The 26,425-nt window shown below is 36.0% G+C and overlaps 1 protein-coding gene across 21 annotated transcripts in view; it reads left to right on the top strand.

The window, feature by feature from the left end:
- The window catches only part of ADGRL2 (adhesion G protein-coupled receptor L2), a 288,043-nt gene that overhangs the window by 225,000 nt on the left and 36,618 nt on the right, over nt 1-26,425 (top strand). For 15 of the 21 annotated variants that reach the window (XM_059689062.1, XM_059689061.1, XM_059689063.1 and 12 more), the window contains 7 exons: nt 1,104-1,213; nt 7,436-8,236; nt 15,985-16,278; nt 16,819-16,922; nt 17,817-18,002; nt 18,835-18,873; nt 21,737-21,920. In XM_059689062.1, coding sequence (XP_059545045.1) covers nt 1,104-1,213; nt 7,436-8,236; nt 15,985-16,278; nt 16,819-16,922; nt 17,817-18,002; nt 18,835-18,873; nt 21,737-21,920 — 1,718 coding nt within the window. The remainder of the gene's footprint in view (nt 1-1,103; nt 1,214-7,435; nt 8,237-15,984; nt 16,279-16,818; nt 16,923-17,816; nt 18,003-18,834; nt 18,874-21,736; nt 21,921-26,425) is intronic. The other 6 variants (XM_059689065.1, XM_059689068.1, XM_059689070.1 and 3 more) reach the window with 1 other exon arrangement.

Below are 26,425 nucleotides of genomic sequence, written 5' to 3'. Positions count from 1 at the left end.
CAGCAAACCGCGGCTCACGAGCCACATGCGGCTCTTTGGCCCCTTGAGTGTGGCTCTTCTACAAAATACCACGTGCGGGCGCACACGTGCAGTGCGATTGAAACTTCATGGCCCATGCGCAGAAGACGGTATTTTGTGGAAGAGCCGGTATTTTGTGGAAGAGCCGCACTCAAGGGGACAAAGAGCCACACATGGCACGCGAGCTGCGGTTTGCCAAGCCGCAGTTTGCCGACCACTGTCCTAGTTCATAGGTCAGTGCTCAACCACTGAGCCACACTGGCCAGGCCTAAATTTTAAATGTAGGTCTCAAGAGTATAGACTGTATTATAGTAGGAAACTTAACACCAAACTGGATTTAGAGGATAAACTTCAAAAGCTGGTACCTCCTCTGTTTTATTATGTTGTCAAAACTTACTTTCAGCCCTAGCTGGTTTGGTTCAGTGGATAGAGCGTCAACCTGCAGACCAAAGGGTCCCAGGTTCGATTCTGGTCAAGGGATGCAACCTTGGTTGCAGGATCCTCCCTGGCCTGGGCCCTGATAGGGGCTCGTGCAAGAGGCAACCAATTTATGTGTTTCTCTCACATTGATGTTTCTTCCTGTCTTTCCCTCTCTCTTCCACTCTCCTTAAAAATCAATGGGAAAATAGCCTCATGTGAGGATTAACAAAAAAACAACAACAAAACCCACAAAAAAACCCCTTACTTTCAGGCTATTCAGTTTGTGATTGTATGTTTCTGTTCAGTCATAGTAACATTTTTATTGTGATTTTAATTTTTAAATATGGAGAGTATCCTGATACTTTTTTTTTCACTAGTTGAATATGTTAAAACTTCTAATTAAAAGGTGTACTAGAATAATAGAGATGTATTAGTTCTTTTCTTTTTACTTTGAGTTAAGATCTAGTGTGACCCACAAAACAAATATTAAAACATAAAGCAAATACGACTTTTGTACTCTTTCATAATGATGAGCAACCTAATGTCAGTTGAATTTGCACCAGTTTCTTGAGGAAAAAATGAATCAGTTCTCTTTTATGTCTCTTTAGCAAAAATAAGCAACTAAATTATTGTGTCACACAAGTTTGATTTGTTTTGTTTTCCAGGTGCAACAATCGAACACAGTGTATAGTAGTTACTGGGTCAGATGTATTTCCTGATCCATGTCCTGGAACATACAAATATCTTGAAGTCCAGTATGAATGTGTCCCTTACAGTAAGTATGAAATTGATATGTTTCACTTCTCCAACATTCCTCGTTGATGCTGAAAGACTACACACGTGAAAGAAGCATATGTTTATGGCCTAAAAAACCATTATGCATGCAGAGCACTAACAGACTCGGGCCTCCAATTAGCTTCATGAAGTGTGGAAGGAAGCCATCGTGTCATGCTGGCCAAGTGTCTGTCTGTGTTCTTAAGTGTTTGGCTTTTAAGGCTAGTGTTTTTTCCAGGAAACAAACTTGAATTAGCTATTCAGTAGGGCAGATAGAAATCTGTACTTTTGCCTGATACCAGTTGCTGACAAATTGGTTTGGCTCACGGTTTTGTAAAGAAGGAATTGACTTTGGTTTTAATTGTGAGCTACTTGAATGGCTACCTGCTGTCGTGGTAACTTCAGTGCCTGTGAAAAGCTACCATTGCAGTAACTGAGGCCAGTGCTTCCCTTTTGGTTCCTTTGTCCTTAAGGGGGCATTTCTTGACCACATTCAGTGATGGAATCTTAACACTAAGCAACATAGATATGACAAAATTGTGCACATATTTCTATTTTTAATTTGGCCTAACATCCATTGATAGTGAGGTCCATAAAAGGATATTTAAAATTCAATTGGAAATGCCCTAAGTAGGAGTCAGCTAATGTCTAATTCTGTACAGTTTTCCTCCAAACCTTAAAATTTATACTTCTAAATTGTATTCTATACTTTCCTTGTACATTTTGGACAACTAAAAAGTTTTAGTTTATTACCTAATTTTCATAAGCTAGTTTGTTTGAAAATGTTCTTGTATTCATTACTTTTTAACTTGAAAAAAAAATGTCATGTTGCCTCATTTCATAGGAATTTGAATTAAAAGTTCATTAGCAACAATTTTATTCATTTGAGATAGTTTTGGTACACTTTCCTTCAGGAAAAAAAAAATCATCGGATTCCAATTAAATAATGAAATTACTTTTTCCAGAACCTCCAAAACTAGATCACTAGTTCTGACAGATTCCTACATCCAAACCATCAGTATTTCTATAACCAAATGGCCAAATTCTAATAGATGTACTATGTCCAATACAATAGCAATGCATTCTTACATTGTGTGAAGGCGCTGTTTCTCTCTTTTCTACCCACAGTTTTGATAAATTGGCTTTTTGTGGGGTATCAGTTAAAGGCCAAACACAGATGATCTTTTCTTTTCATTCCTGCTCTGTGCTCCTGTGTTACTGTGAAATGGATGCTTTTTATGTTTTCAGTATTTTCTATACCATTTGTAGGATTGGAAGCCCACACTGAGTGTACTGACCTTGATGTCATTTCTCCCGTGTGTAGTGTTGGTGGCTCACATACTCATTCTCCTGTGCCACTAGAAGAACACTGTATTCTTTTAAGCTAACCAAAATTTTGTTCCATGAAGTCACGTTCACTTGAATTTAGCATGGTTTCTGTCTTCACATTAGAAAAGGAATACAACATCCATCCCCAAACAGTGGGATCAGTCAGAGCTGCCAAGAATTGTTTCTTTCTGGAGCCTGTTCCCATACCCTAGTCTGTAGACCAAGAACAGAGTGCAGCAAATGTTATTTTCAGACTGAAGTTATTTCTTGCGCTGTGTAAGAAAGGGAAAAGTGGATATCTTCTGGAACGTCTAACTTTCAAAATTTTACTTTTTCAGTTCTCCAGAACTATTTTACATTGTGCACTAAACTTGCAATTAGCTATCCTCAGAGAAATATTGGTTCTTTTTAGTTTTTGTCCTTTAAATAAAACATGGGAATTAATTTGCTGTTACCTTTCTAGAAGTTTGCACAAGGCAGAAATAAGTCTGTGGCTTTTTTTAGACCATTTCTTGCTAAAGAATTGATGTAATTATAACTTCTATATACCGTAAAGTAGTGACACACTATCAATTGCATGATTTTTTCTAACATGAAAATATAAATCAAAGGATCTTTTTAGATTGTTCTGATCTTTTTAGATTGTTCTCTATTCCTCAGTTATTTTGTTTCTTTATGGTTCTGTTCATAGTACCCACCCTTCACACTTGCTTTTATTTTAAGCCTGTAACTTTTATTTTCTCCTTGTTTTAGTAGTGTTTTTGTACTTGTACTATTTGCATAACCTTTACACTATACTTAGTAAAAATTGTCACCATTAGGTAATATTTATTATGTGTTCCTTACCATCTTGCTTTATGGCAGTTTTTATCCAGAGCAAATTCTCCAGGAGCTTATATATCCCATACTGTTCTCTCCTCTTTAAAAAGCTATTCAGAAAATTTTTCATGCTTCTGAAAGTTCAATAATTAATTTACTCAACACATTAGAAAACCTGTTTGTTTTATTTTGCAGATTAGAAAACGTGTTTGTTTTATGTTTACAGACAGGCATATGTATTAATATCTGACATATAATCCTTCCTAGATAATGTCTATGTCAAAAATATATGTACACAGGGCATTCTTTACCCTTAAAAGAAGTGTTAGTAATTGAATGTATTTGTTTAAAATAATTCATAAAGATCTTGTAGGAGAAAATCAGATTGGAAATTCATATTCTGTAGGCAGAATTTGGCATTGATTTTTGTGTTACATTGTTTCAGATTATCACTAAATTATAAAAGTGATTTCATAATTTTAGCTACAAGTTTTATTTGATGATAAAATAACCATTACTGTTAACTAAGTCATTATGAATGAGTAAACATGAGATTATTCAAAATGAATTAGTGTGTCACTTCAGTTACAGAGTATATAGGCGTTAGTTTGCTTGGGTAAATTTCTTGTGTTCCATATCCATGTAGTCCTCCACTGATGTTAGTGGGCCATGTATTTATGTTTGTTTGGTCTATAGAATAGTAAACATATTATTATGAATTAATTCACACAATCTCAAGACAAGTTGCATATATATTAGGCATGTGAATATGCTAATTAATGCCAATTTCATTAATTTTATTGTGATTTTGTATTATTCTGGGTTGAGGAATTTCAATGTACCGATTTGATGTACCAAAGCATATACCTGTGCTTTGGATTTTCATAAAAATTATAATGTATTAAAAAAATTATAATGTAAGGACATTTGTTTTAAATATCCATATCTTATTTGATTCATTAATCACCAAAGGTTTTATTTAGTTATTTTTTTATCTTTATCTTTGGATATTCTCATTTTTCATCAGAATTATAAATTAGATACAACCTATACCCATTTTATTTTTTTAATATAAGTATATCAGTTAAATCACAAACAAAGCCTCCCTATTTAATATTTTACTCAGTAACTGCACTGTCAGTTTAATTTATCTAATAATAAAACTCTTCCATTTTCAATTAATAGAAAATGAAATAACTTTCTACATCGTTTATTGAACTTGTTTTAAGTTCTATTTTAAGTATGTAACATATTTTAAAGTGTATTATTCCCATCCTTTCAATGTAATTGATTTATTTCAGTAAAATCCTCCTTTTCTAAAAGAATATAGCTGTATAAAAATATTAAGTCTGAACAGTCACAACACTAATGATTTCTCTTATCCTCATTTTCCCACCACGCCCTTCGTTATTGATTCCAAGCAGGTATAATATTGTTCTTCACTGAGGAGTAATTTTAGGACTAGTGGTCTATAAAAAGTGTTTCATGTCAATAACACTTAATTTCTTCTTTTTACCGGATGCAGTCAGAATTACACATTATAGAGCAAGTATGTTTCCTGAAAGTAGTTAAATACACCAAGTTGGATGGGGTTGGGGGGTGGTAGCTTAATGTGGAAGGAGTATGCTATTTTTATGCCAAAAATATTAGTGTGATGTTTCTCCCTAAGGTATTTCAGGAGGTCAGTATTTAATCTTGAATTATTATAAGTTTAAGAAATTAATCAAGTTGAGACATCTTAATGAAATGTGCAACTACAGTATCTTTGAGTAATCAGTTTGGAGATAAAGTCCTAGCACACCCTAATGCATTTTAATAAGGGAAGCAGCAGCAGCAGAGACATTAATCTGAACACTTTATGAAATTCAGGCAACATACTTCAAAGCCTACATACAATCTAAAATAGTGCTTTGTGGTTTGTAATTATTAGAATACTATTTACCAATAAGAATGTCATGTAGCAGCCTTCTTTAACTGCATAATCCATTTCTTTAAACTTCTTGGAGGGAGGATTTTTTTCGCTTATCACTGTAATAATCAGGTTTGTTTTATGAAAGCATTTACCTTTTCTGGGGTCTGTGGAGTCAAGGTATTTGCTTTGAATGCTTGGTATGATTGTTGTTGCATGCGAGCTTGCTTTCTGTGTAAATTAACGATGGTAGACAATGTCATAATGAGCTAACCATAATTCTTTCTTCCTTTTTCTCCTTGCCTACTGTGCTTGCTTTTTCCTTGTATGTATTTTGCTTACTTTTTTTTAATAGTCTTAGTATTACAACTTGAGATATGTGTTATAGAGAATTTAATAAGAATTTTATATTATGGAGTATAATATAATTTTTATACTTAAATTTACTAATAATTAGTGGAAAAGAAATGCATTGCCATATCCCACCCTTCAAAATCCCTATTGGGATAGATGGGGTAAATTTGTATATTCCTGTAAAGGAGGCATTGTTTTTTTATGGTTCAGATGCATATTTATAGAAATAGAAAATAATGGAAAAACAGTTACAACATGTATTGAGATGCATAATTATATGTTTCGTGTTATATAAACATATTTGAAAAATGTTGAAATGGAGCAATATCTACATTCATTAAATGTGACCTAAGCTCCAAAATTGAGTTGTAGTTTTTTATAACTATATTTTGCTGTTATTATGCTTAACCTCATTTTAGTCAATGTAATTTGAATTCACATGATAGGATATATGGTCATGATACACCTATGCATGCATTTGTGTCTATAGCGTACATACAAAAGTAAAACTTGGTAAGAATGCTGAGTGACTTTGCAAAGGCAAGAGTATGTATGCCATGCATTAGTGAAGAATTTCATTATTTATTCAGGTACACTAAGTGAAGCAACATGCCAACATATTTGTATTGCCTCCCTAATCTATTAAAATGATTGATCCATGTTTTTTTATGTAACTTTAGAATCTTTCTCCTGCTAGGTTTTCCTGTTGTGTGTTTCTCTTTATCCAAAGTAGTGCAGCTCTTATTCTTCCTATATTTAGCGTCTATTACGAATTCAGTCTTAGACTAATAGTCAATTTATTTTAATCTTTTTTCTTTTTTCCTTGCACTCTTTTTATTTTTCTTCCGATGCTTAAAATAGAAGTGGAGCAAAAAGGTAAATAACGTATACAGTCTGAACCCCAGCTCCCTGTTATGTGCCTTATGGATGTTACCTCCTCCCTTCCCTTCCCCTGCAATACTCCTGACATTAAAGTAATCAGCAGGATCTCATAAGTGCACCTCCTAAAGAAGTCGACTATTAACAATGAGATTATGTGACTGCTAAATCTGGTGATGGAATAAAAATTCTGAAGTCGGCGAGGGGGAACTGCCCTTTTTCACCCTTTATCTCTTTTTTCTGACACCCTTGGATATTTTATTATTAAAGTGCCATCTTGCCTGGTTTCCAGAACCCTCTCCATAGCATGCCATGGTTACAGGGTATCCTGGTTGCTTCATCACTGCTTTCCTTGTATTTACTTTTCTCTGCTCCTAATTGCATTTTCCGAATATTTGTTTCTTCAATCGAAGCTCCTTTGTTTTCAGTCTAACTTCTGTAAAAGTTCTAAACAAGGCTTCACATTGGGTTTTTTTGTTCTATTTTGTTTATTTTGCTTTGGGGTTTTAGGGGCTCATAGGTGGGCCAGGGAAGAGGAGGGTTTGGGGGCTCATAAGTGGGCCAGGGAAGTTTGGTTTAAAATAAAGTATTTTGTACACCGTTGTGCACTAACGCTTCAAGTTTTAAAGCACACATTACCATATTATCAAATAAAAACACGTAGCAAAAATGTAAATGCTTTGCTCAATTATGAATGGTCTTAAACGTAGCTCATATGTGTGAAAACAAGCCCCAACCACTCTGTGTGCTGGTGCATTGATTATGGGAACTTGAGGAAGAAGGGCAGTACTTTGTTTTAAGGATACACTTTGGAAAAATAGAATGTTAATTAAATGATTTTTTTTCTTTTGATTTATGATCCTTAAAAGTGGTGTTTACCTATGTAATTTTTTTAACTTGGCTTAATTCTTGTCTTTTCTCTGTGACTGCTAGTTTTTGTGTGCCCTGGGACCTTGAAAGCAATTGTGGACTCGCCATGTATATATGAAGCTGAGCAAAAGGCAGGTGCTTGGTGCAAGGACCCTCTTCAGGCCGCAGATAAAATTTATTTCATGCCCTGGACTCCCTATCGTACCGATACTTTAATAGAATATGCTTCTATAGAAGATTTCCAAAACAGTCGCCAAACAACAACATACAAACTTCCGAATCGAGTAGATGGTACTGGATTTGTGGTATATGATGGTGCTGTCTTCTTTAACAAAGAAAGAACGAGGAATATTGTGAAATTTGATTTGAGGACTAGAATTAAGAGTGGAGAGGCCATAATTAACTATGCCAACTACCATGATACCTCACCGTATAGATGGGGAGGAAAGACTGATATCGACCTAGCAGTTGATGAAAATGGCTTATGGGTCATCTATGCCACTGAACAGAACAATGGAATGATAGTTATTAGCCAACTGAATCCGTACACTCTGCGATTCGAAGCAACGTGGGAGACTGTGTACGACAAACGTGCTGCATCGAATGCTTTTATGATCTGCGGGGTCCTGTACGTGGTCAGGTCAGTTTATCAAGACAATGAGAGTGAAACAGGCAAGAACGCCATTGACTACATCTACAATACCCGATTAAACCGAGGAGAATATGTAGATGTCCCCTTCCCCAACCAGTATCAGTATATCGCTGCAGTGGATTACAATCCCAGAGATAACCAACTCTACGTGTGGAACAATAACTTCATTCTACGATATTCTCTGGAGTTTGGTCCACCTGATCCTGCCCAAGGTGAGAATGCTTGCTTGCTAATGTAGATATGTCTTTTGTGAATGGCGTATTTGTAAAAACTTTTTAATTTTTCCCGTTTATTTTCTCCCCCTTTTCATAGTTAAAGCACAAAGAATAATGTAGCATTTAAAGTTATTTCATAGTCTGTACACTTTAGTTTTATTTTAGTCCATCCTCTCTCCTCACTCCCCCCCCCCCCAATTTCTTTACTTAAATGTTGGCTTCAGAAAATTGTAGCCTCATTGGGCACTGCTAAAAATATAATGCCAGCTACAAACAAACCTGTTAGCTTTGTTTTTTTCCTCCCTGACTTCTGAATTGATTACAATCTATGTGCAGACCTTTTAACTTCTTGGCGCCAGTGGGTAAGGGGAATAAGTGTTAGGAAGTCCCAGGAGAATTGCGAGGCTTGATGTACAACTCCAGGCATAAGTGAGTGTTTTGAAGTCTGCTCTTTGTGCAGGAGAGGGAGTCATCTAATAGCTTCCTAGATCATGTAAAAATTATCCATTTTTATTTCCTGGTAAATTAGTAATCGTTTTAAGTCAATATTTCTGTGACTTCAACTGTCACCATGGACAAAATATTACATGATTCCAGGTGATATTTTATAAAGATGTTATCTGCTAGTATTTTTATGTGTTACCTTCAGGTAATCTTGTGGAGGTTCATTCTTCAGGAAGTAAAGCTAAATCTTGGGAAATATACTTTAGTTTATCAAGTGAATTGAATTCTGTGGGAAACAATTTTTTAGGTTGAATTAAATGAATATTTTATTAAAACAAGATTACCTCATCCTCACGATAAAAGTTATAGAGCTTGCACTAATTATGAATCTTCTATTTGAACAATATTTGTGTATTAAAGTTCTGAGTTAATGTTTCAGTTTACTGAGTTAATTGGAATTCTCACATTATTGAGTAACTTCAAAATTTTAGGAGCCAGACTGTTCTTTGGAGTGATTAAATCAAACTCTTCAAGGTGGATCAGAAATGAATAATTTTTTCTTCTATTAAAGCAATATACATCCACATACTTACATATATACCCCACATAGTTTAGGATATACTAAGTTCTAAATATTGTTATGGGATCAGAACCTCAAGAACAGAAGTCATAGCCTTTTATTGTTTAACTTTTGTTGTTGTCATATACTTTTTATTATTATATACTAATATACACATAACATTGCACACATAGTCCTTACACTTTCAAAACTGATACTATTGAAAATATCAATATGATTCATGATATTGAGTGGATGGTGGTGTTTGCTAAAGCCCAAGTTCCTGATTCCTGGTAGAAACACCAACTTGAGATCCAGTCCTACATTTAACTTACATTTTTAACTTCAGCAGTGCTGGTTCAGAGAATTTCTGTACATGCAAGTGATTTGTAGGAAAAAGATTAATAACTTTAAGGCTTTGTTTGTTAGTTTAGGAAAGTCAGACCTCATATCCTATATAATGAAAGATTAATATGCAAATCGACCAAACAGTGTAATGACCGGTTGCTATGATCACCAGGGGGCAGACACTCAATGCAGGAGCTTCCCCCCACTCCCCGGGCTCACAGCTGGCAAGCACAGAATGGTGGCAGGAGCCCCTCTTACCTCTGCGGCAGAGCTAAGGACCCCTCAGGGGATGTCCAACTGCCGGCTTAGGCCCAGGGTGCAGGCCTAAGTCTGCAGGCGGACGTCCCCCAAGGGGTCCCAGACTGCGAGAGGGTGCAGGCCAGGCTGAGGGACCCCCTCTCCTTCCCACCCTCCCCCCCAGTGCATGAATGTTGTGCACCAGGCCTCTAGTAAGATACAAGGTTTGCTGAGAATCAGTTTTTCAAATACCAGTTTAAATGAGACATCAGTTAATTGTGTGAAGGTGTCTTTTGTACTAGAAGGTAAGATTTGCATCACAGTGCTTTGAAATCTGCATTAAATGGCTGTCTGATTCAATGATTGTTGGAACTGGGACAAGAAATATTCCTTACAGGCTGTTTGCTATCATACTTACAGTAACAGACTGATGCAAATAGTTATGTAGAAAGGCAGGTGCTGGGGTCCAACCAGAGCAGGTCCAGGGGTTCCCAAAGGTGTAGACGGAGTCAGCGAAGAAGGAACGACACAGAGACAGCGTTCAGTTGATCAGCAGCCTAGCCAGGGTCTCCAGCCAGGATCTCCAGCCAAGTTCTGTTCTGGATCTCCAGAGAGGTTCTGCTTCGGATCTCCAGCGAGGTTCTGTAGCCATGTTCCCTCACTAGGTTCTTTAGCCAGGTTCTGTCCAGGTTCTCCAGCCAGGTTCAGTCACCAGGTTCTAGTCAGGTTCTCTTGCCAATTTCTGTAGTCAGGTTCAGTCCAGGATCTTTTGCCATGTTCTCTCCAGCGAAGTTCTTCTGTCTGTAGGTTCTGTGTAGGTTCTGTCTGTAGGTTCTCTCTTCTAAGTTCTGTCTTTTTCTGTCTTGTTACATCTGTATTTATACCAGTTGATTCAATCCTATCAATCTCTATTACAAAGGTTAGGGCGTTTCTTATCTCCATTCCAGGGAGTAAAGATTATGTAGCTTAAGCATGATTGTTCATAGTTAAAGTGATTAATTACCCTCCTGGCACTTAGTTGAGGGGTTTTATTCCCTCCCTAACTTCAGGGGAAAATCCCTACCTGGGGAAACAACCTTTCTCAGAGAGGAGACCTTGGTTAAAACACATAGTGCCAAGAAGGTGAGCAAACATATTAAGAACAGTATGCCATATATGCCAGATCCCTTGAAACAGCAAGGATGGACCGGGTCCCGGCAGGCAGGGGCTACCCAACACATTGGCTCACATTATAAATAGAACACAAGCTGTTAATGGCAAAGGTTCTTGTGAGCACTGTATGCCTGAATTATTATGTGCCCTTTGATGTCTCAATTTCTTCACCAGTGTTTTTATTTATTTATTTTGCAGTTGAATTTTTGAGTCACAGAACAACAAAATTTGTGATGTGATTTTTATTCATAAGAGCAAAAATGACATTGACTTAGTACAAGGCCCCTTTTTCTCTAATTAATGTATGTCTAGAATTTTTTGGCTTAAAATGATAGCATTAGTGACTGTTGTCACATGCTTTACAATGAAATCTTCATATTTTTTTTTCCCCTAAAAGCTAGGACCATGCTTCCCCTTTATCCTATAGGTTTGTAAAAGGCAAATGTCAGGAATTGACAAAATTTGGCATTGGATTGATACTTGTGGTAACCTTTTTTGGAACCTGTACTACCCTCAGAACTGTTCCATTTGTGTTGTGTGGTAGTAAATCTCTTCTCTCCATTAGAAAAATAAGAAAATAATTTAAAAAAATGTAAATTCATCATGAGGCAACACCTGAAGGATTGTTAATAGAGACTAATTGATTGCCCCGTCTACTTGTCACAAAAAATACTCGGTGAATACAAGATGAGTAATATTATTTTTACATGTGGCTTATATTCTAGTGAACATATTGATCCATTTCAGATGAAAAAGTCTGATAATTTAGATATTTTTTAGAAAGAGCAGTTACCAGCGTTGAAAATGAGAAGCTTATAGACACATTTGGTAACTGTGTTCCTACAACTGTGTTTTGTTATCCAAAATAGCCATTCTTAAATATTTCCAGAAAGTCAAAATTCATATTGGCCCTTTAAAAAGCCCTTAGTGGTAAAAAGTTTTATCTGACCTACATTTTTCTTGCTGCTGTTTGAATCATATTCTGTTAGTCTCTATTTTTATAATTTATCTTTATATGCTTTTAGAGAGCCTCCAGTCTCTCTCATCCAAGATGTGTGCTGATAGCTGGATGGGGCCTTGCAGAACTGTTCTGGCCCATAAATTTAGGTCAAACCAATAAGCCACTGTCAGCTTTCCAGAAGCAAGATCTGAGAAACGGATGGGACAGAGCAATGAGAGATCAGGTCTTTACCTGTCGTACAAAGCAGTGATTGACTGGCTTGGCTGAAATTCAGTCTTATGTACTGGATTTGCCGCGATGTGTGTCACCAAGGCATACATTGTGCTGCAAAATTATTCATTCCTTTCATTTTTCATTGTGGACTGCTTCATAGTGTATTAGCTTCAGTACTTTTTCCCATTTATAAATCCAAGCTCTTTTGTTTCTCACAGTACACGTATATTATTTCTTTGTCGTGATCATGGTTTTTTGAATAAATCTTTCCTCTTTTTCTTTTCTTTGAGTTTTAGCTTTCTGGGATCTCTGTATAGTTCATTTGCTCTATCTACCTAAACTAGGTCTGTTTTTCCTTTCACCTTCCTCCTCCCTAACGTGGGCTTAGGAAAATCCCATTTCAGTCTTATTTTAACTCTTTTCTGTTTCCTAATCTGAATTGATCTATATTTACATAATCTGACTGCAAATTTGATATCCTAAATGTTATTGAAAAAATATTGTGTCTTGGGTTTTGACAGCTCTTGAATAATTACTCTAATTATGAAGTACGACACTTCAATAATATGAGGGGAAATTTTTATCAAGAGAGTTAGGTTTATTATTTTTTTAGGAAGTGTTTAGCATAAAATGCATATTTCTTGAAACATCTTCCCACTGATAATGAATGCTGTCAAATAAAGATGCCCACTGTTTTTAAACATTAAATAGGGTAAATTTAATGAATACATTAGTATTTCCTTACCGGGCTATAGACTCACGCTAGCTGGAGTTCCTACAGTGAATCATGGGTTAGTTCTTGGACCTAGATGATGGAAATGCTCCCCTTCGCTTAAATGGGTATTGTCCTTAAATCTTTTCATGCAGGAAAAAGCCAGTGATAAATAGCAAGTCCTTAGTAGACACCACCGTAATACATTGAACCATTCTATATGTGCTTGTCAAAATCTTCATGGGTTCCTATTAAGTATGTTTATTAGCATTTTATTGGCACCGTTTCTAGGTCTCTCAAATGATAACAGTAGGCAGAATGCTACATCAGTTCAGGGTCTTGCTGTGGCATCCTAATAACCGGGATGAAGCTCTGTATATTAGGGTTTGGATTAGGTAGACGGGTTTGAATGGGTTTCTGCAGCAGTGGCTGGGCATGAAGTTTGCCCTGTTTTCTGCTATCATTTGTAGGCTATTCTAGAGCTTTGAACCTCTTGCCACATGAATTTCAGTATGAAACTTTGTAGTCTATTGCTCCAGTATCTTATACTATCCTTCCCACATATTTTCTTCTTTTAGAGATTTACACAGAGCACAGTGTCAGGTACATGCTCCAAAATAAGGGCAGATGCCATGCTTTTCCAGCGTCTGTGAAAATCTTTTACCTGGAAAAGTTAAGATCATGACATTTAAGGGTATGGGCAAGTGACCTTGAACAAACTGTTTAAACTTCTCTATGGCTCAGTTTACACATCTTTAAAAGGAAGATAATCATAGTCCTACTTCATTGGGGTTGTGGTACGGATTAACTGAGGTGATCTGATGATCCTTGAAGGCTGATTAGCATAGTGTCTGGTACATAAATGCTGAATAAGTGTAAGCTTTTATCATTATCTGATGCCCTGTCTTCACCTGTGGAAAGAAATATTCATCTTTAGAAATGCCTCAGCATTTCTAACTTCAACCTTACAAAAAATTACTTTCCTTGAAGTTGCTAAACTTTGTCCTTGAAAAATCCCAGAAATTCTAGTAGTCCTCCTCCAAGGTTTAATTTTGCCACTTGAAGTTTACTTTCATGTTTATTTTCACGATGTCCCAATATTTTAGTGATTTGCCTTTGATAATGTGTTGATTTCCTTTGAACTACCTTCTTTTGATGAACAAAAAGTAAAAAGGTACGGAAATTATCAAAAGACACATGGAAACAGGATATAGAATGTTGCGTGGAATTTCATATGTTTTAATAGAGGTCATTTTATTACCTACCTCAACTCGGATGTTATGAATCTTTCAGATCACTAATTGTAGTATTGTTGATACGTATTTCAGTGATGAAATATGCCCTAATTAGTATAGTGTTGAGGGATACGTAAGATGGTGTAGCATGAAACCACTTTACTCTTCCCTGTTCTTTTTTTGCTCTGATTCTCCAATCCCCTTTAAAATTGGATCCAGCAGCAGTCATTTGACACTTCTGCAAAAGATCGTAATGCTTTTGACAAATGTTAATTGAGAAAGCACTGAAAGCCTGGCTGCATTGTAATCAAAAGAAAATTACAGAGGTTTAACAAGATGCCAGGCAAGTGCTTTGCAGAAAAAGATAGACGGGTTTGAATAGGTTTCTGCCGCTGCTGATGTTTGACTAATGTACACAGGCATCTCTCATGGTCAATACATTATGCCCTGGAAACAAAGCATATGTTTAAAAGAAGTTTGTCTTGTTATAGAAGGGAAAAAAAGGTATAGAAAGTGTGTAGTGAACTTCTTGGTAACAGGAAATTTGTCCCTGCTAAAGGTCTAGAAAGAAGTGTTTCTGATAAACTTAGCATACTCTGTCCCTAGTACCAGAATTGTATAAACAACTATTTATTGACCAGAGCTTAAAATACTAAACAAGGTAATAATAAGTTTTCTAATAAGTTTTAATGTTCTAGTTTGTTTCTTATGTATAGATAAAGCATAAAATAAGTTAATTTTTATAAGATAATTTGAAAAAATAGTTTTAATTTGCTGTACTCTAAACAATTTAAATTTAAGCATTATCTTAAAACCTTATAAGAGTCAGTAACTATAAATGTTGATAAAATTTTAGTGTGATCACCTAATAGATTTCAAAGATAGTATTAAAGTTTTACTGACAGACTTTTTATTATTGTTTAACCCATTTAAATGGTAGTTAATGAAAGACACATAAGCTCCATTAATTTTTTAACCTACTGGATTTCACAGTCTGAAAGTAATGTTGGAAGTAAAAAATATCCTTTTAAAAACTTCTTTGTAAATTTTTACTTTTAAATGTGTAACTGTCGTTCCTTTAGTTCCTGTTAATGGTCAGTAAGATACAGTGGAATGCAATGACATTTGGTTTTGAATTAGGCATGAATTGACCTGACCTGTTATCTTGATGAGAGATATCATTTCTCTTGACAGACTAGTTGTTTTTTCATACCTATGTTTTCAAAAGTAAAGAACTAAAGCCTTAGATGTTTCCTTACTAAAATAGCAGCCACATACCAAACTTATCTTCTGTTTGGGTCTGATCAGGCATGCTCAAAAATCTCTCAAGCAAGATTGGCTGCTGGGTAGAAAGATGTCACCATATTTATGTTCCTGCAAGATGCGGAGTGGGTGACTAAATTTTCTGTTGTCCGATTTATATGTAATTGGTCAGCCTTTTGTTGATACTCTGAATTTTATTGTTTTATAGAGTATGGATTTATACAAGAAAACACTTTTTCTAAGTTATTTAGTAGTCAGTGCATTTGCACTTCGAAACTTTATATAAAACTGTCCGTTTCCTGTTACATGATATATGATGAAATTATACTTCAGCTATATTGTCAAATATTTCATTGAGAAATAAACCTAACACAATTAGAGTCATACAGTAAAATCTATCATAAGGCCTAAACTGCGTCCACTTAGCCAACAATATGAGTAAATTGGAATAATTGAAAAGGTTTATTTTTCTTCCCTACTGCTGATGGTCTCAATAATGCTCATCTTGTTGGTCTTGGGGCAGTTGGATGTGTGGGCTTTTGTGAGTGCATGTGTACACACATGTGTGCCTGTATGTGAATGTGCGTGTTTGAGATTAACATGCTCATCTTTTTTCCATAGTGCCTACCACAGCTGTGACAATAACTTCTTCAGCTGAGCTGTTCAAAACCACAGTATCAACCACAAGCACTACTTCACCTAAAGGCCCCATGAGCACAACTGTAGCTGGATCCCAGGAAGGAAGCAAAGGGACAAAACCACCTCCAGCAGTTTCTACAACCAAAATTCCTCCTGTCACAAATATTTTTCCCCTGCCAGAGAGATTCTGCGAAGCATTAGATGCCAGGGGGATATGGTGGCCTCAGACCCACAGGGGAGCGATGGTTGAACGGCCATGTCCCAAGGGAACAAGAGGTATTTCCTGTAAAATATTATAGATACGTTTAAAATTTTACTTTAGGTAGATTCTGAATCGCACTGAGGTGATTTTTACTTGAGGAAGGATATTTTTACAGTAGCAAACGTTATTATTCTTGTTCCTTTAGTAATACAGCATCTGCAGACAACTGTAAAAAAAAAAAATCACTGAAGGTCAGATCCTTAATTACCTCTCCCTCTTAAAGTTTTAGGTCAAGTCTGAGATCTTTGCCCATGGATCCTAGTGAGCATTCCTTACAGCTGCCTTTTTCATTACAAGTATCATTTTGGATGAGTCCCAAGAAAATCAAGGGCTTTTTGTTGTTTGTTGGAAATGTCTGATATTTCTATGCTGACTTTATATTTACTGTTTATAGACCGCATTTTACCCTACTTTTTTTTGTCAATTATTGTCAACTCCTTCCATTAGCATTTATTCAACATTGAGCACGCAGGGTAGGATCATCATAGCTGATTTCCCGAATGCGTGCAGAAAAATGGTTTCAATTTCACTGTTGTTTTCTACATCTGCTATAGGAACTGCCTCGTATCTCTGCATGGCTTCCACTGGAACATGGAACCCTAAGGGCCCTGATCTTAGCAACTGTACCTCACACTGGGTGAATCAGCTGGCTCAGAAGGTTGGTTGGAACCTTTTAATATGATACATATTGGTGATTAAGGGCTTTAACTTCTAACATAAATAACAGCTTTGTATGCTAAAACCAGCTTCATGACTTTGTTCAGTATAAAAGTAAAAAAAAAAAAATCATGCATAGCTCTGTCTGTAAACTATTTATTCAAAGTTACATATGTTTTGAGGCATGCTGTTTTCTTTGTTAAGCTTTTTAATGAGTACATACTTGCTTAATTTCAATCATATTTAGTTAGTTCTGCTCCTTTTGATGTTTGTAAGACAAATAGTGCATTGGCCTAATAAATCAAATATCATTAAGTTTGCAACTGAATCCACAGAATGTGAGCAGATGTTTATATCACAGATGATTATGATAGAATGAGTAAAAATATTTACAGTAGAATATAAGTAAAAATATTTTACATTATAGTGGAATACAGTAACATTTTATTTTCTCCTTTCCCATCTACCTTTGTGAAGTGCAAGCAGTAGATAATAACCCTCAGTGTCCTACTGATTATGTTCTGATTTAAATTTCTGGATCATTGGGATAAATAAATGATTCTGAAATAAATAACAGTTTAAAGTGGTTGCAGTGAAATGAGAGAGCTATCTGAAACTTTTGCAAAGGATTTCTGGTTTTCTTCCCCCACCCCTACCCCCAACCTCCCTCCTTTTGTTTCTTTTAAATGTCTGGTTAAGAATTTCTTTTGTGTGCTGAGGATCTAAGAACCTTTCATCATCTGAAATAAAGAGAACGTTATTGCTCTCAATTAGTTGCAGATTTTGACACATTTGTAAGTAAGTTTTTCACCACAACAAAGATACTCAGGAGAAGAACAAGAAGCCACGAACAGAACAAGAAATCTTACTGAGATACTATAAATTGGCGTTTCAGATTAGAAGTGGAGAAAACGCCGCTAGTCTTGCCAATGAACTGGCTAAACATACCAAAGGGCCGGTGTTTGCTGGGGATGTGAGTTCTTCAGTGAGATTGATGGAGCAGTTGGTGGACATTCTTGATGCACAGCTGCAGGAACTGAAACCTAGCGAAAAAGATTCAGCTGGACGGAGTTATAACAAGGTAAGTAGGCATTTTCTGTTCTATTCAGTTAGGCATTGTGTATGGCAGCTCTGGATCCTAATAGCAGTTGACTGCCAAACTTCTGGCCCCTTGGACATATACTTAAAAATGAAACTTCTCTGGTTCATGTCCCGAGGAAGAATGATAGTTGCGAAAGGAGCAGTAATAACAACAATAAAAAGTTAATTATCTGAGGGGTGACCTTAGCTGTTGGCAAACTTCACCTGCCTGTTTCTGGTCAGTAGTCTCACTTTAGAATGCATTCAGTGCACTTGGAGAGATTCTGTGTAGAGACTATGTTCTAGAACACATACTTTGTATACTCTTAGGGTTGCAACCCAATTGTGACAGGAAGAGAAATGTTAGCCACTGAAATACTGTCCTTAGTGGCAGGTTTTGGGAAGAAGAACAAGTTTTCCCTCTCTAGGAGTAAAGTGTAATAGTACTATTAATTTTTCATAGCATGCCAAAAATGTAATGGTTATTTTAACCATACTATAAAATAAGTGTTTCGATGAGATTCATATGAATCCACAATCTGTGGCTAACATGGTTTTATAGAGTGGAAAAAAATAGTCATTTTTTTTCTTTTGACCACATATTTTGTCTCTAGTTTTATCAGGATACTTTGGATTAGTGTACTTAGTAACTTACAATTAAAACCTGTAAGTGCACAATTTTGGCAGTCAGCGCAGACCCACGGAATCCAGAAGTCTCCGGTGCCAATAAAATCTGAGCTCAGGAGCACCAGTTAAATTTTTGAGGATTTCTTCTTTCCTCGTTTTCAGCAGTTAAAATCTAACCTGTGATTTTCTTTTCTTTTACTAAAAAGCTCCAAAAACGAGAGAAGACATGCAGGGCTTACCTTAAGGTATCTCTCCTGTGCTGTCACCCTGCTTTCTCCCTCCTTCAGCTACCTGCCACGCTTTATCATCTTGCTGCATGATCCAATGTATTTCAGTCTTTGATAATTATATAATGTGCCCCATATCAGCTGTACAAATGTTGGCTTCTCACAGGTATATTACTCTCAGAATAAGCAAATAATTTTTTATAATTTTTGCTGTTTTTCCAGTTTATCCAAATGTACAAGAATTTTAATGAAATACCCTCTGAATTGGAAACTAATTATATAGTCTCCTTGTTTTCGGCTGTCATCTCTGTGGATTAAAAAACAACTTGCGTAGTAACACAGCTATGATATAGTCTTGGCAGTTTATCCTATCAAAGACTGTATAGTCATAATGTATGTGCATGAAAAAGTCACTGCTTTCTTATCTGTGGTATACTCTTAAATAAAATAGGCTTTGTCCTGAAATTTTTCAGAGTCATATCTAGAACCAAGTTGATATTGGGAAGGGTTACTAGAAATGATATATGAATAATGTGACTGTGCTATCGACATGTGTTATATGTTGGTATTTCTCAGGCTGATCTGAACAGAAAGCCACCATTTGGCTGAGAATCCTTGTCTGTTCCAGCCAGTTTTTCTCCCGGGCAAATCCAAGTAATAGGAAAAATGCTGAGTGAGGCTAACAGTAGAATTATGCCATGCTAGTTCTGTGTGATAGGTCAAAATAATAATGCCATATTGCATTTTTGTTTCATTCTGAATTTTAAGTGTTCTTTTTTGGGGGGGTGGGAGTGACTTTCTAATCTTGCTCATCTAAGGACCATATTACTAATAAATCAAACCTAATTCTTACATATGTGACAACACAACAAAGAACTTAGAAGTTTTGTAGAACAGAGGTTATTCGCAAGCTGTGGCTTCTATTTTTTGGCAAGATCTAGAAAATAAGGATGGCATCCCACAAGTTACTAGTAGACTTGTTACTAATAAACTTACTAAATTTCTTATAAAGATCTTTGAACTTTGTAGGAAAAGGTGGTGGGAAAGTCTGTTTTCAGGCAGTAATATTCTGAAAGCCCCTCTTTAGCCTTTTTAACTGGGACAAAGAAATAACTGCTAAAGAGTATAGAATTTGTCATACTGAAGTTTCAGTTCACCTTAAAATTATTAGTTAATATGTGAAATGTAATAATTGGGATGTTGCCCAGGACATACATTTCAGTGGGAAGAGAATAGCTTTTTTTCTTTGGCAGGGAGAGACTACTTCAGGAATAGGATGAGACTAATGATCATTTTGATTCCATGAGAAAAGTACTAATGGTAATAAATAAGGAGTGTTTCAGATTCATGAAGTCATGCCATCAGTGTATACATAGTAAATTTCAGCATGGCCTTAATTTCTGACCAGTGTCATTTTCAGCACGTCACAAATGACTTTTCTCTGTTCAGATAAGACTAATAAAACTCCTTAAATTACCAATCAGAAGCCGACTTACACTATGCAAATGAAGCGGTTTCCTGCTTTGTGACAGAGGATTCATTTGTAACTTAGATTAGAGGCTTCAGTCTGTATTTCTGGTGACTAATGAATCTGGCCTCAGCAGACCAATTTCTGTTCCACTCTAGTTAATGGCTGCAGCAGTATCAATGTGAGCATTTTGAGTATTCTATCTTCCATTAGAGAAAGAAAAAAGCCTTTGACGTCCCTTGGAAGTATCTTCACCTGCCAGGAAGGTTGTGGTGGCTCACAAGGCAGACAGAACGAGGATATTAAGACGGATTAAGCTAATTAGTCTTGCTCTGACAGTAGCCTCAAACAACATTTCCCCCTGCTCATTTTAAGACAGCACCTCAAACTAGCAGTTTTTGGTGGTGTTCTTTGTACAATCTACGTTCTTTTTCCATCTGTGATTGCCAGTAAATCAAAACAGTTTAGATATGGCCTAATGACACATTAGGACTAGGTAAATGGGGTAGAATAAATAAACTTAGTGATTTCAGCTATCCAAGCTATAGTTAGTGTAGTGCTACAGGAACTATCAGTACAGAAGCCCGCCTTCAGTTGCTTAACTGACTGGGTTATATTTTTATTTAATGTTATTTTGCGTAACAATAAATGAAACCTACATATGTGCATATTTCCAACTTGGATGCTTATGAAGGATTTATTCTGCCTTTCTGTTGCCATTATATTATTAGTATAGGCTTTACATATTTTGATTGCTTTATTGATTCCTTCTGAAACAGATCCTTGTTTATGAATTAAGGTATACTCTCAAGTGTTTTTTGTGTTTTGTTTTTTTTAGCTGGACAGGGAATTAGAAGAGTGAATTATGTTCACAGATAATTTACAGAATTTGAAATCATCTTGTTTTTTTGTCCCAATGGTAACAAACAGATATTGTTATAAGGCACAATTTTAGTTATTAAATTTGAGTTCATGTTCCAAAAAATAATATGTCTTACTTTCCAAGCATAACTATTAGGCTACTCCAGAGGCATCAGTGTTTGCTCTTTAGAACATTCTAGCCTTGAGGGTATAAGTAGGAGTGGCTATGCATGTAAGAGGAATACCTCAGGTTAAGAGCTGACTCTATTTCTTTTCAACAACTGAGATGATTAAATAAACAGAAAAGCCATCTTTTTACACGTACTCTTTATGATCAAATAGTAGTCTACTAATCCTCAGTCAGTCCTATTCTGAAATAGTCAGATATGTTACAAGTTGACCAGATATATGTTGTCCAGCTGTTCTTCCATCTTGAAATTAGTGTAAATCATCATGACAGATAAATACTACAATTGTCACTAGTCAGTGGTTGAAAAATCACCTTGGTACTACAAGCAGTCCAAACGAATGATGGTTTTCTAATGGATGCAGGCAATTGTTGACACAGTGGACAACCTTCTGAAACCTGAAGCTTTGGAATCGTGGAAACACATGAATTCTTCTGAACAAGCACATACTGCAACGATGTTACTGGATACGTTGGAAGAAGGGGCTTTTGTCCTGGCTGACAATCTGGTAGAACCAACCAGAGTCTCAATGCCTACCGAAAATATTGGTAAGTGAACCTGCTGTCAGGCTTAATCTTTGATTTAGAAGGTAGATGTTTAAGATAATGATGTTTCCATTCTGAATCTGTTATTTCCCAGTGGCCAGCGTCTCTTCTGTGGAAATATTTTTGTCTGTTAACAAGAGATATTGATCACATTTCATAAACTTAATTCAGAAGCCAACACCTTTCCTATATCTTTTAAAAGTTGGTGTCATGTGTGTGTGTGTGTTGTATTTATTCCCCACTGAAAAATCATTAAAGGAAAAATGTGTTAGAGTACTTAAATGCCTGAATATGGATTGCTTAAGTAATGGAAATGCTTGCTGTGGAACTGGCAAACGCTTTTCCATTTCATATATTATGTTCCTAATGAATTTAAATTACTTTCTGGAATGTGTTATCCCAGTCAAATATTTTAGGCAAACAGTGTGATCCAAATGTTTATATTAATCACAACTGCCTTCAGGTGAAAATGTGATCAGTGAGCTACATCTTCCATACAGCAGAATATCCATGCTTCATAGATTGCAAAATAGCTGCCGATAGTTTGGAGCATGATTTAGAATTTGAAGGCTGGCAACAAGAGGCAGGGATTAATTTGTGATACTTGAAAGAAGTACAGTAACATAAATTTAGGTTTGACTGATTTAGAAGTGTTGCTCATTCAGTGAGTTTGAGCTTAGATAAAGTTTTATAGTATCCCTTAGTAAATAAGAAGTTTTCCAAGCATAAATATAAAAAAAACCCAGAAGGGATCATGACTAATCTTTCACCAAAGGAGTATATATCTGGAACAGTGGATATTGAATGAAGTTTTGCTATCTGGGATGCCATATCTCATTACCTAATTGTGTCTGCCTAAATCATGGGACTTTATATTAGAAAATATAGAAATGTAAAGTATATAGAAGAAATAGGTATTAATCAGATTGTGATACTTGGATTTAAATTCAAAACTTTAAATTGATTTAAATAAATGAATTTCTAGAGAGAAATAAAGTATTATTAAAATCATGTTTTTATTTACTGTGAGGTTTTAGAGTGATAAACAACTCAGTAACTTCAAATTAAATGAAATCAAAATAATTTGGCCTGACATAATCTGGGAGACCAGTCATGAGGAAAATGGTACCTACCATAGCCTTAGTAATAATACAGAGTGAATAAAGCTCCCCTCTCTAAAGCTTTTATTATTTCTAAGGTTAATTTATTTACTAGTCTAATGAAATTCCTAAGATATACCTTAAATGAGTCTTCTCAAATGTTTCCAGTGATGTACTTGTAAGGATAAAGGAGTGTAGTCTTGATCATCTTAGAGGATGAGTCATGGAAAATGTTATGACCTCGGTTTGTATTTTCTGAGTCTTCTAAAGGCTATATTTAAAACAAAAAGAAAAAAACCCAAAACTAAAATTTCCTTCTTAAGCTTCTCCCAAGAGTGCCAGAAAATCTGACAGGTCAGGTTGATAGTCTGTGCTCCCATTAGCCTCGAATAATGCAGATAACTCTTATTATATGTCCCAGATAGTTTTATCTCAATTTGAGACATAGTATGAAGATTTAAGTGTTTAGGAATATATTTTTCCCAATACCTATGTTTTTAGAGTTCTAAAGGAGCATGCTTTATACTTAAAAAATTGTTTTTATTTAAAAAGGAACATTATGGGTGGAGATTCTTATAGAATGCAATGTAATGTTTGACTTTTCAAAAACAATGCCCTGAACTTACTGTGTGTGTGTGTGTGTGTATACATATGTATATGTATATATATATAGTTAGATAGATTACCCAAGTAATTATCACTGTGAAAGTCATTTTACATATTCTAATATAGTATGTCTTTTTATTTCTGAGATAAAAGAATTTTGTGACAAATATTATACATGAGTTAGTATGAGGAATACATTCAACTTATTCTCATTTTAGAGGACTAAAATGGCCCATTATCCTTTTATGTTCTCACTCTCTTGATGCTCTTACCTAAATTTAGAATATGGTTACAAAGTCTTTGGTTATTAAAACAATTTGTTTTTTCTCCTTAGTGATTTCTCCTTCAGTCCTTAATTTACTTTATTGTATGGTTTACCCTATGTATGACTTTATAAAAATGTCATAATTATATCTGGTATAGCTTTTAAAAGTCAACTTTCAGTTATATCTTATCTTATATACAATAAGAACAGCTGTACAGTTCGATGAGTTTTGACAACTGTACACCCACCTAACTAACAGCATGGTCAGCATTTCTACCAACCTAAAAGGGTTCTTTATGCTCTTTTCCAGTCAGTCTCCTGGTATCCCCAGCTCCAGACAACCACTGATCTGTTTTCTGTCACTATAGTTTTTCTTTTTCTGGACCTTTAAAGGAATCATATAATATATGATTTTGATCTTTCATGCAGAATAATGTTTTTGAGATTCACCCATGTTGGTTTGAGCATCAGTAATTCCATCCTTTTCATTGCTGAGTAGTATCTATACTAATAAAAAGGGTAATATGCAAATTGGTCATGACACCCTCACAGTCAAGACTGGATATGCTAATTAGTCATGACTGGTATGCAAATTGACCATCACTCCAACACAAATAAGAAAGGGCTATGCTAATTAGCCCTGATATGTTAATTAGTAATGACCAGTATGCAAATTGACCATCACTCCAACACACAAGGTGGCCGCCCCCATGTGAACACAAGATGGCTGCCACAAGATGGCCTGCAGGGGAGGGCAGTTGTGGGCCATCAGACCAGCAGGGGAGGGCAGTTGGGGGTGACCATGCCTGCAGGGGAGGGCAGTTGGGGGCGATGGGGCCGGCAGGGGAGAGCAGTTGGGGGTGACCGGGCCGGCAGGGGCAGACAGTTGGGGCGATTGGGCCGGCAGGGGAGCAGTTAGGTGTTGATCAGGCTGGCAGGGGAGTGGTTAGGGGGTGATTAGGCTGGCAGGCAGAAGTGGTTAGGGGCAATCAGGCAGGCAGACAGGCGAGTGGTTGGGAGCTAGCAGTCTTGGATTGTGAGAGGGATGTCCGACTGCCTGTTTGGCCCGATCACACTGGGATCGCGCCTAAATGGGCAGTCAGACATCCTCAAGGGGTCCCAGATTGGAGAGGGTGCAGGCTTGGCTGAGGGACAATACCCGCCTCCACCCCCCCCCCCCCCACACACACACACACACTGCACGAATTTCATGCACCGGGCCTCTACTTTAATTATAAGGACATACCACTAGTTGTATATTAACTCACTTGTTAGACATTTAGGTCATTTCCACTTTTTGACTGCAATTTTATTAAAGCTGCTCTTTCCCCCAAGTAATTGTACCATTTTTTTCTCTTAACAGCAATGAGCATTCCAGTTGCCCCACATTTTCACCAACATTTAGGATTGTCTTCTCAAATGTCTTTTTAAGTTTAGTCTAGTAGCATTTCATTTTGGCTTTATTTTGCATTTGTATGATTGCTAAGTTACATTTTATTGATAACTGTTCAACTTTTCAAGTGCGCTTATTGGTCTCTCATACATCTTTTTGTGAAGTGTCTGTTCATGTATTTTGCTCATTTTTAATTAGATTATTGGTCTTCATAGTAATAAGTTACAAAGATTCTTTATATATTCTTGATACAAATCTTTTGTCAAGTGTATGTACTCTGAATGTTTTCCCTCAGTATGTGATTTTAAAAAAATTTTCTTAATGATACCTTGAGCGAAGCAGTTTTTTATTCAACATCTAAGCTAATCCTGTTTCACTTATTCTTGTCATTGTTATTATTTTAAAGCAAATCTTAACATCATATTATTATTACTTTAACTACTTTGGTAAATATCCTATACTTTTTTCCAAGAAAACACAATGTCATTTTCATACTTTAAAATTTAACAAAAATAGCTTCAAAAGATAACAAACATGTGCTTAAATTTACTTGATTCATATAAATTTGTTAATACTTAATAACTTAATTTTTTAAACCAGGGTTCAAAAAAGTTCATGTCAGACATTTAATTGATACAATGATTTAGTCTCTTTTAATTAAAAGCCATTTATCCATACAGTTATTTTTTAAAACCATTTTCATTTTTGTTGAAGAAACTGACCAGATAATTTGTTCTGTAGAATACCCCACATTCTGGACTCCGCTTATTTCATCCTGTGATATCATTTTATCATGAATGATATATACTGAAAATTATATCAGGAGGCTTGATCAGGTCAGATGTAAGCCTTCTCTTCCCCCTCTCCCCCAGAACTTTCTATTGCATCCTATTCAAGAGGCACATGTTTGCTTGTCTTTGTATCTTGCCATCGATTAGGTGTTTGAGTATTATCAGCCTAATTCACCCATTATAAAATTTACTATCAATCATTTATTCTCCAATGGGCTTAGCAGCCTGCATGATTTTATGTTAACTGTAAGCTTAGTTACATTGCAGTAACAAAACCCCCAAAGTCACAGCAACTCACAACAAGGGATTATACCCATCATGCTGTGTCACCATTGCAGGCTGGGCTTTGGTGC

Source organism: Myotis daubentonii, chromosome 3 (genome assembly GCF_963259705.1).
Source record: "Myotis daubentonii chromosome 3, mMyoDau2.1, whole genome shotgun sequence".
NCBI lineage: Eukaryota > Metazoa > Chordata > Mammalia > Chiroptera > Vespertilionidae > Myotis > Myotis daubentonii.
The sequence above is the reverse complement of the archived record's forward strand: the minus strand, read 5'-3'. Positions and strand labels throughout refer to the sequence as shown.